The sequence below is a fragment of the Primulina tabacum genome, chromosome 15, assembly GCF_025594145.1.
Source record: "Primulina tabacum isolate GXHZ01 chromosome 15, ASM2559414v2, whole genome shotgun sequence".
NCBI lineage: Eukaryota > Viridiplantae > Streptophyta > Magnoliopsida > Lamiales > Gesneriaceae > Primulina > Primulina tabacum.
The window spans coordinates 29,540,613-29,552,130 of NC_134564.1; the positions used below are offsets into that span (position 1 = coordinate 29,540,613).

The 11,518-nt window shown below is 32.9% G+C and overlaps 1 protein-coding gene across 1 annotated transcript; it reads left to right on the plus strand.

Moving 5' to 3' along the window:
• The first annotated feature begins 8,722 nt into the window (after positions 1-8,722).
• On the plus strand, positions 8,723-11,518 carry LOC142527429 (ras-related protein RABA2a-like). The gene is made up of 2 exons (XM_075632233.1): positions 8,723-9,069; positions 10,844-11,518. Exons 1-2 carry the CDS (start codon positions 8,746-8,748, stop codon positions 11,324-11,326), a joined length of 807 nt encoding a protein of 268 aa, XP_075488348.1. The 5' UTR covers positions 8,723-8,745; the 3' UTR covers positions 11,327-11,518.

Sequence of the window (11,518 nt, forward strand, 5' to 3'; positions counted from 1 at the left end):
ATGATGCTTTGTATTCACCACAATCGAAAAGAAATTTGTTGAGTTTTAATGATATATATTCCCATGGGTTTGATACTCAAACAATGAATGAAGTGAATGAGAAATATCTGTGTCTTACCACATATAAATCAGGAAAAAAATATGTGATTGAAAAACTACCAATGCTCCCTACTGGATTGCATTATACACATATAAGTCTCATTGAATCAAACATGGTAGTTGATAATTCTTCAATATTAACCAATTGGCATGATCGATTAGGACATCCTGGTTCAACAATGATGCGAAGATTTATACAAAATACACATGGTCATCCGCTGAAAGACCAGAAGATCTTTCAAAATAATAAGTTTCAATGTAAAGCATGTTCTCTTGGAAAACTTATTATAAGACCATCACCAGCCAAAATCCAAACTGAATCACCAATGTCTCTTGAACGTATTCAGGGTGATATTTGTGGACCAATTCATCCACCATGTGGACCATTTAGATACTTTATGGTATTGATTGATGCCTCCAGCAGATGGTCACATGTATGTTTATTGTCAACTCGAAATGTTGCAGTTGCAAGATTAGTTGCTCAAATAATAAAATTGAGGAATCAATTTCTCGATTATACAATCAAGAAAATTAGACTTGATAATGCTGGTGAATTTACTTCCCAGACTTTCAATGATTATTGTATGTCTATGGGAATCATTGTTGAGCATCATGTTGCTCATGTACATACACAGAATGGATTGGCTGAATCATTGATTAAACGTCTGCAAATGATTGCTAGACCAATGATTATGAAAACAAAGCTCCATATTTCTATATGAGGACATGCAATTTTACATGCTACTTCATTAATTCGCATCAGACCAAGTGCATATCACAAATACTCCCCATTGCAGCTTGCATTTGGTAAAGAACCAGACATTTATCATCTGAGAATTTTTGGATGTATGGTGTATGTGCCTATTGCACCACCGCAACGAATGAAAATGGGACCTCAAAAAAAGACTGTAATTTATATCGGTTATGATAGTCCATCAATCATTCGATATCTTGAACCTCAGACAGGCGACGTGTTCACAGCTAGTTTTGCTAATTGTCATTTTAATGAGAAAATCTTCCCAATGTTAGGGGAGAACAGAAACATACCGAAAAGGAAATTACATGGTATGTATCATCATTGTTACATCTGGATCCAAGAACAAAACAATGTGAAAAGGATGTACAGCAAATTGTACACTTGCAAAGAATAGCAAATCAAATACCAGATGCATTTGCAGACACAAAAGGGGTGACTAAATCATATATACATGCTGCAAATGCCCATGCTCGAATTGAAATTCCGAAAAAACAAATTGAATATACTCATGATGTCATTAAACGCCTGAAGCGTGAAAGGCCAGTTGGTTCCAATGATAAAAATCCTCGAAAAAGAAAATTTATAGAGAAACACGATGATCACAAAATAAAGAATGATGTTCCTGAAAAAACACATGATGATCACAAAATAGAGAATAATGTTTCTGAAGAAACACATGATGATGAAAATATTCTGTCAAAACCGCAAACTGACGAGAATTGTGAAATCTCTATCAATTATATTAATACTGGAAAAATATGGAACCGAAAAGATATAGAAGAAATTGATGATATATTTTCTTATAATGTGGCAATCGACATCATAAATGATAATGAAGATCATGAACCAAAATCTTTTGGTGAATGTAAAAATCGGCAGAAGTGGATAAAATGGAAAGAAGCCATCCAGGTTGAATTAGATTCGCTAAATAAACGTAATGTTTTTGGACCTATAGTCCTTACACCTGAAGGTGTAAAACCTGTTGGATACAAATGGGTTTTTATTCGAAAGCGAAATGATAAAAATGAAATAGTAAGATATAAAGCTCGACTTGTTGCACAAGGTTTTTCTCAAAGGCCTGAAATTGATTATGAAGAAACGTATTCTCCCTTGATGGATGCAATTACGTTTCGGTATTTGATTAGCTTGGCTGTATCTGAAAATTTAGAAATGCGTCTTATGGATGTTGTTACAGCTTACTTATATGGATCACTTGATAGTAATATATATATATATGAAAATCCCTGAAGGATTTAAGATGTCTGAAGCACAAAGTTCAAAATCCAGAGAATGTTATTTTGTGAAATTACAAAGATCATTATATAGGTTAAAGCAATCCGGCCGAATGTGGTATAATCGACTAAGTGATCACTTGATGAAAAAGGGATATGTAAATAATTCAATATGCTCTTGTGTTTTCATTAAGAAAATAGCATCTGGATGCGTAATTATTGCTGTATATGTTGATGATTTAAACATCATTCGAACGAATAAGGAAATTCAAGAAGTTGTGTCATACTTGAAAGAAGAATTTGAAATGAAGGATCTTGGAAAAACCAAGTATTGTTTGGGTTTACAAATTGAACAAAAAGAATGTGGAATATTTGTTCACCAGGCAAATTATACAGAAAAGATCCTTAAACGTTTTAATATGGATAAATCAAATCCTTTAAGTACTCCAATGGTTGTTAGATCATTAAACATAGAAAAGGATCCATTCCGTCCATGTGAAGATGATGAAGATATTTTTGGTCCAGAAGTACCATATCTAAGCGCTATCGGTGCCCTTATGTATCTTACAAATTGTACAAGGCCTGATATATCTTCTGTCGTAAATTTATTGGCAAGATTTAGCACATATCCAACAAAGAGACACTGGAACGGAATTAAACATATATTCCGTTATCTACGAGGAACAACAGACTTGGGACCTTTTTATTCAAAAGATGCTAATCCAAGTATAATTGGTTATGCAGATGCTGGATACTTATCTGATCCACACAAGGCACGTTCCCAAACTGGATATATATTTACTCGTGGAGGCACTGCAATTTCTTGGCGTTCACAGAAACAAACGCTCGTAACAGCTTCATCAAATCATGCCGAGATTATTGCACTACATGAAGCAAGTCGTGAATATGTGTGGTTAAAATCAATGACCCAACATATCCAAATCTCATGCGGATTATCATTTGACGAGAAGCCTGTGATACTATATGAAGATAATGCTGCATGTGTTGCTCAAATGAAAGAAGGATACATAAAAAGCGACAGAACTAAACATATTCCTCCTAAGTTCTTCGCATTCACCAATGAACTTGAGAAGAATAAATATATTGATGTTCGTCACATTCAATCAAGTGAAAACTCATCAGATCTCTTCACAAAGGCACTTCCTACGACAATATTCAGAAAGCACATATATAATATTGAGATGTGCAATCTACGAAATTTGTGAAGAATTGTTTGTGTCAACATGAGAGGGAGTTTACGTGACTGCACTTTTTTTCCCTTACTATGGTTTTTATCCCAATGGGTTTTTCCTAGTAAGGTTTTTAACGAGGCAGTATAAAAACACGTAATGAAGACAATCATTATGATCATCATCACAAGGGGGAGTGTTGAAAAATAATATTTAAAATGTGTGTATTGAATAATTGAATGTTGAATATTTGAATGTTGAAAATAAGAGTTGTAAATATTGAAAATTAGTGTGTGATTATGTAGGTAATGATGAATTTATTTTTGGATTATTTGTAAAGATTTTCTATAAATAGATCTCTCATTTGTGAATATTTGTGAATAAAATCACAATTGAGTTGATAGAAAAATATTATAAAGTGTGTAGTTTGATAATTTTGAGAGTTTAAGATTTTTACTTTTTCACAACAACGATATAGGGTTTTTAAATTAAATATTATACAATTTAGAAAATTATCAAACTATAACAAATTGTGAGAGGATTCTACTTGAATATTAAAATGTTAAGTTACATTTATGTCATGATGCATATGCGTTTGTTTGAAAATAATTTAGACTTCTTGATTTTTTTCATATTGAAATATCTCGGTATTTTACTGTTACATCGATTTTATTTTTAATAGCTAATATATTGATGGCCATGGTTTGTTGTCTTAATGGCATCTAATGTCACAATTTGGGTATTATGTCTAATGAATGATGAGTATGTCTCTTGTGAGACAGTCTCACGAATCTTTATCTGTGAGACGGGTCAACCCTACTGATATTCACAATAAAAAGTAAGACAAAAACTTGTGTGAGACGCTCTCACGGGTCGTATTTTGTGAGACCGATCTTTTATTTGGGTCGTTCACGAAAAAGTATTAATTTTTATGCTAAAAGTATTAATTTTTATTGTAAATATCGGTAGGGTTGACCCGTCTCACATATAAAGATTCGTGAAATCGTCTCACAAGAGACCTACTCAAAAAATAATACTTTTAGCATAAAAGTAATAATTTTTAATGGAAGACCCAAATAAGATATTCGTCTCACAAAATACAACCCGTGAGACCGTCTCACACAACTTTTTGCCATGAATGATTGATATATCTTAAAAGGTGTAAATGAATCGAATCGAATTTTATGAAAAAATTAAAGTTCGAATATGGCTCTAAATATATATATTTGAGATCGATTTAAAGCTTGGATTATTTTAAATTTTGGTTTGAGTTTGGTTCGAATCAGGCTCAGATTCGACTTCGGATCGAAAGAATAAACATATTCGCTAGATATTCGAAGTATTGCTCGAAAATAAATATTCGAAAGATTCAAAATCTATTTATTTTTATTATTTTGTTTTTTATACATATATAACTAGACATTATATATACAAATATACATACATATATATACATACATATATATATACAATATCAAGGCTCGTGAGCTGTCGAATAATATAACTTGAGTCCGACTCGAATTCGATAAATTCGAATATTATTCGAGTCGTCTCGAAAAACTTGTGAACTTAATCAGTTCGTTTATATTCCTAGAAACCTCTCCCCTGATTTTTTTTATAAAAAAGTCTCATAAGCTCTATGGTTCAATGATCTAAATCAAGCAAGTGATTTGGTACAATTAATACGAGGAGTATGTCTTTTGTGAGACGGTCTCACGAATCTTTACATGTGAGACGGGTCAACCCTACCGATATTCACAATAAAAAGTAATATTCTTACCTTAAAAAGTAATACTTTTTCATGGATGACCCAAATAAGATATTCGTCTCACAAATACGACCCGTGAGACCGTCTCACACAAGTTTTTGACTAATTCGAGACAAATGTATGTAACCCCCAAATATATATCGAAAAAGAAATCTCTTCAAGACGTAATGAGAGCATTCACCTGAAGCAAGCAAGTGATTCGGTACAATTAATTTAAACTTAAAGTCCTCGAATAAAATGCCAGCACATAATTAATTACATGTGAATTCTTTAGTATGTGGAAGAGATTAGAACACGTGTTCAACTTCTTACAACTATTTATTAAATTTTTGGTAAGGAATCTCTCTCTTTTAATTGTTTATTATTATTATTATTATTATTAATTATTAACTGGGTCCGGATTACGGAAACATCAACCACCTGTATAAAAGATTATATATCTTAATCACTTTCTAAATTGCTAATTAATTATTATAATTACATATCACAAAAACTATAACTATTTTTAGACGATATGATTAGTTAATTTTTTGAGAGGAATATTTTATTTAAATGATTATTTTTTATTATAAATATTTCATATTTAAACATTTGGAAGGAATCGATGATCACGTGTACAAAGACAGGTCCATGAATGATACTGAACTCTCTCATTTCATTGGCCTTGGCGGCTCCCGCACAGCTTGGAAACTGATATTTCCTCTTCTTGCTTCGTGGAAATGGCCGCGGCGTTTGCCACTCATAGTTCTGACGGATCTTCACCTGACACCATTCCTCTGCTCACTCCCCACAAAATGGGAGACTTCCATCTCGCCCACAGGTTTCGTTTTCTTTTTGCTTTTATCGTTTCCGAATCACGCCTCTTGCGTTTTGTTTCTAGTATAATCAAAAGCCAAATGAGTCCGAACGATTGAATCTGCTGAGATTTTTATAAAGGTCATTGAAGTTTGATCCATTTTGAAACTGTGTAACCAATTAAGCACACTGAACCGCCGAAAATTTTGATTCTACGTGCCGATATTCTACTCACTCTATGTTGTGCACAAAATAATAATATTATATATATATATATTCTAAACAAAATATATTTATAAAATGTTAGATTATTTACAATAAAAATAAAAGATTATATTTAAAAATAAATTGCCTAAAATTGGAGCAACAGGGTTTAAATGAATACCAAGTTCTCATTACTCTATCATAACATATTTTAATTACAAAAATCAAGTTTGCAAGAATGATGGAAAAATATTTTAATTATTGTAATCTGATTAGTAGTGTTGAGTTGTGGAAATGTTAACAATTTTGATTTTGAAGATAACAAAAAAATTTATTGTATTTCTTACATATTTATTCAAGTGTGTAATTACAAGATATCAAGTTGAGAGATTCGACAAATGTTGTCCCGAATCATATGAAGTCTTGAGCCCACAACTATTTATATCTCTAATCATTAAAGGTCACACAAGTATTGAATTATGTGTTTTCGTTGAGATATTCGAATTCAAAAAGTTGAATTTGATGATCAATTTTGATGGAGATCAAACACATAGTTTATAAAAGAGTTTATAAGTGTATTTCATATTTGAAAGTAATGGAAATTATTTTGACTGCTAATTTTATGAGGAGAATGCAATTGCCTAATTTAATGAACCAAAATAGACACTTATCAAAATGAGTTAGTAGAAAAATTTTATCTCTGAAATTTTCACTTTTCGTTATAAGATTTCTGTTCGACGAGCGAGATTACGATGGAGTCACAATTATTTAGTTGACAATTTAAAATATACTAATTAAATATTAATTAAGTAATTTTGACTAATATGAAAATTCTCATTAAAAATTCTAGAAAGTGTTTGGAATAAATTAATTAATAGTTATTTAATCATATCATATATTATCGGAAATTGAAACTGCTACATGAGATATTTGACAATAGAGAGACACTTGATCTAGAAGAGTTTGTCGTATCAACCATGGATTATTTGATATTAATACGACGGAAGAATTCTCACACAGTCTAACTAACAGGAGTTCTAGTTAGACAATCAAATTTAGTGGAAATTTTTGACAAAGTGGACACTTTTAAGTAAAATTCCTAATATAAATATAACAATACATGTGAAATTTATAGGTTAGACATCTCTCTCTCCTTAAACTCTCAACTCGACCACCCCTCTCGTTGGACAAGACGCGTCCGAATGAGTCTTTTGATATCATCTTTAAATAAATTTAACCACATATAATATGGGTCAAGAAAACATTTGGCCATCATACTCTCCTATGTTGCCTTGATGTTGCTAAATTTTCTTACGGTTGAAACCTCTTCAAGCGGTTTTGAAGTGTTCTTGTTATATAAAATAAATCGCGGTATTTTCTTGAAACAGTTAGGTGCCATTTTGATTTTGTTAATCACCAAAACTTTGGGATAATAATAATGTCTTAACACAGATAAATCTAAAGTACGTCAGAAACGTCATCAACCAATAAATTTAAAAGATTTTGTACCCTAAAAGTATAAAAACTCTAAAAGTAGTAATTTTAAATAATACAATAAAAGGATTGATAAATCAAAATAATGTTAAATAACAAACGGCAAAAACTTGTGTTAGACGGTCTCACGGGTCGTATTTTGTGAGACAGATCTCTTATTTGGGCCATCTATGAAAAAATATTACTTTTTATGCTAAGAATATTACTTTTATTGTGAATATCGGTAGGGTTGATCCGTCTCACAGATAAAGATTCGTGAGACCGTCTCACAAAAGATACACTCATAACAAACATATGTAAGAAATGAGATTTCAACAAATTATTTGTTTTCTCGAAACTATGAGATCAAGGTAATATAATTATTGATAATTATTTTGATTTCAATATATCTTTTGAAGATATGAAAAATAATGAGTATATAAAACTACACTTTCTATACATTGTTAACAAAGTAATTGGATATTAACATATGACAATATGAGCTAACATGAACCAAAAACTTCTCAAAATATCATGCAAGATTAGACAATGACTTAAAGATTTCGAAATATGTTTGCAATAAGGGGAGTAATCCAGACTACACTCTTTATGATTTGTTTGTGAATTTTCTCAAGCAATTTTTCATCAGAGGGTTTTAACGAGACCGATGGGCAGAAGTAAAAGATGCCGTACTCTTTTTCCTTCACTGGGTTTTGTCCCATTGTGTTTTTTCTAGTAAGATTTTAACGAGACGTATCGATCATCAAGAGAACATAAAATGAGAAATATATATTGTAGTTCTCTTTTTTCCGTCGCTCAGATTTTATTGTCAAAGTTTTAACGAGACAACATACGACTCTTCATGAAGTTTTCAAAAAAACATCTTACCAAATAAAAAATTGAACGAACTAGTTGTGTAAATAATAATGTAAGTGATAGTACTGTGATATGTAGATGATTGATATCTCAGTCTTTCTATCTACAAATTTATATTCTATCATTGTATACTACAAATAGGAGCTCTCGATTACAAATAAAATATTTCGAAATCATTCTTTAAAATTACTTTTCTCTTTTCTTCTCTATATTTTTTTACTATTTTTTTTTGTTGCTATTTTTATAATAATTATCAATTTATTAAATGAAATTTATTCTCATGAAAATATGAAGGGTATTTAAGTCATTAAATCGGAAGTTGCAAACAGCTCATTTTCCCATGGGCATGGAATGTGTGTGCAGTTCAATTATTTCCACCACAATAATTACGCTTATGTTCCTTCGAAAGTAACCCCCAACGATTATTATAAGCTCGATCTGATTTTACTATATCTTTTTCTTGAATCAACGACCGATTCCGAGGCCGAAAAACTCGGAATCTTTAATAAAATGGCGAGAAGACCTGATGAGGACTACGATTACTTGTTTAAGGTGGTATTAATCGGCGATTCGGGCGTGGGTAAGTCGAATCTGCTGTCTCGATTCACTCGGAATGAGTTCTGCTTGGAATCTAAGTCCACGATCGGTGTTGAATTCGCCACACGCACTCTCCAGGTCTGTGTTCCCCTGCTTCAGCTGCTACTGTTTTTAGTTTGTTTGGTTAAGAGTGTGGTGTAAAGAGAATTGAATTTTGGTGGTTTTTATGGGTTGTTTTCGGTCTGATACTGTCGTTCGTTGCATGAGTTTTACTGGAAAATTGAGTGAATTCTCGTGTTTTCGTGGCGGGATTTACTTTTAGGGTTTGATGTCTAGATTCGTTCATGAGATATGCGAGTAATTGTGTACTATTTAGTTGATTGCTTTGACAACTCGTGCAGTAAATGTGCGGCGATCAAGGCTTGAATTTAGAGTATTATTTTTTGTGTCTGCGGAATTTATTACGTAATAAAGGTGGCGCAGGTTAAGTACTTACTCAGGCTAACTCTACGATGCCATATCCTTCTTTGTTGATCTGGACATATTTAATTCCTTATTTGGATAGAACTGAATCCTTACTGCCTTTGTTTTCTCCTTGTGTCGTCAACATTTTCTTTAAAGGATCATATTTGTGTGAGGGAAGAAGAGGAAATGAATAAGTAGTGATGACCCATGAGAGAACTGTGGGGGACCAATGCCTTTCACAATAGCTGGCCGCTAGATAATTGAAGCATTTTTTCTTGCCATTCCGTTGTGCTAGTCCTAATAGAGCTCTTGGTCTTTATCAATGTTTGGGCGCACACGCAGATGTGCCCAATTTTGGAGGTTCAATTTTATTTAATTTGTACTTGATTCATGGTTATAGCAACCTTGGACTTGTGGAATAATAGCAGAAGAATTATACGTAAAAAGGATTCTGTAACAGTAACAATCACGACAGTCCTTTGTGGGCATTTTGTTTTGATTGGTTATAGATTTTTTTATTGATGTCGATATTCTTCTGATTTATTTTTCTCACAATTAATTTTAATTTGGATGGCTCTCTATTCATAATCGATAAAGAAAATGTCAATTTGATTGAGGAGTGCATGCACCATTAGCATATTATGCATGTAGCGTCATTGCCCAATTATGGCTTATGTTTTGAATTTGAGTGGTCTTGTTGTCGGGCATTCAATGTGACAATAATTAGCATTTTGGATCTCCCAAGGCTATATCAGTGTAAATGCATGCATAAATGATCATGATCACCATGACTTTACTATGAGTTGAGGCCATATACATCTTATATTCAAGTTTTTTAGGAGCTTCGATGCAGTATTACTAGGTTACTTGTTGGCATGGTGAGAAGTGATTAGCAGTCCAACCTCTGAACTGGTTACAATACTTAAAATAGTAATGTTTGAGATGTTGGACTTTCTAAACTTCTAGATCAGGGGGCAAAGAATGTCAGTGGGAGTGAGTCTCTGGGGGTTAATGTTATGGAACACCAAATATAAACAGAGTTTTCTGGGAAATTTATATTCACTGGTGCAAATCTGATTAGCTCAATTCTTGAAACAACTGAGAAAGAAGAGGATGGGGAGGTTCCAACTATTAATCTTTATCTCTACTAGTGCTCTAGCTATTGCTGATTTGCAAAATAATGCAGTGAAGTGTTGGGTTAATGACCGTGTTTCTTCAAGATGTTATTTATTGAGTTTTACTTTGGATATAATTGTGTTCTATTCATCACTGATTTTGGTTCAAAAAACGAAAGTTGGAAGATGTATTTGTTTGCTCGCGGCTCACCTCAATAGTTGCATTCTGGTCACCGAGCTCATTTTCTTATAACATCGGGTTCCACCTAGACATCAGAATCAAGTAATTGTTTACAATTCTTGCCTATTTAGACTTTTCCTTGTCAAAACAGGTTGAGGGAAGAACTATAAAGGCTCAAATATGGGACACTGCTGGCCAAGAAAGATACAGAGCCATAACAAGTGCATATTACCGTGGTGCCCTAGGAGCTCTTCTTGTGTATGATGTGACTAAACCAACTACTTTTGAGAACGTCAGTCGCTGGCTGAAGGAGCTTAGGGACCATGCAGACTCAAACATTGTTATCATGCTTATAGGAAATAAGACTGATCTTAAGCATCTCAGAGCCGTTGCCACAGAGGATGCTCAAGGATTTTCTGAAACAGAGGGGCTTTCTTTCATTGAAACATCTGCTTTGGAAGCTACCAATGTCGAGAAGTCTTTCCAGACCATCCTATCAGAAATATATCGAATTATCAGCAAAAAGTCAATCTCCTCAAATGAACCTGGACCTACTAGCATCAAAGAAGGGACCGCCCTTGTAGTTGGCCCTCAAGATTCCAACACGAAGAGTACATGCTGTTCTACATCCTAATACGTATCTTATCTTTATTACCTTACGTTTACCAAATATCTATCTGAGTCTTTTGGTTCTTGAACGTATTCCAGTTTCTTGATTATTTGATTTGCTAAGGCTTCTTGTGAATGTAACTGGATGAGATAATTCTTTACAGGGTGTAGAGTTACTATTTTGCATTTTGGTCACAGAATGTCTCCTTTTGTGAAA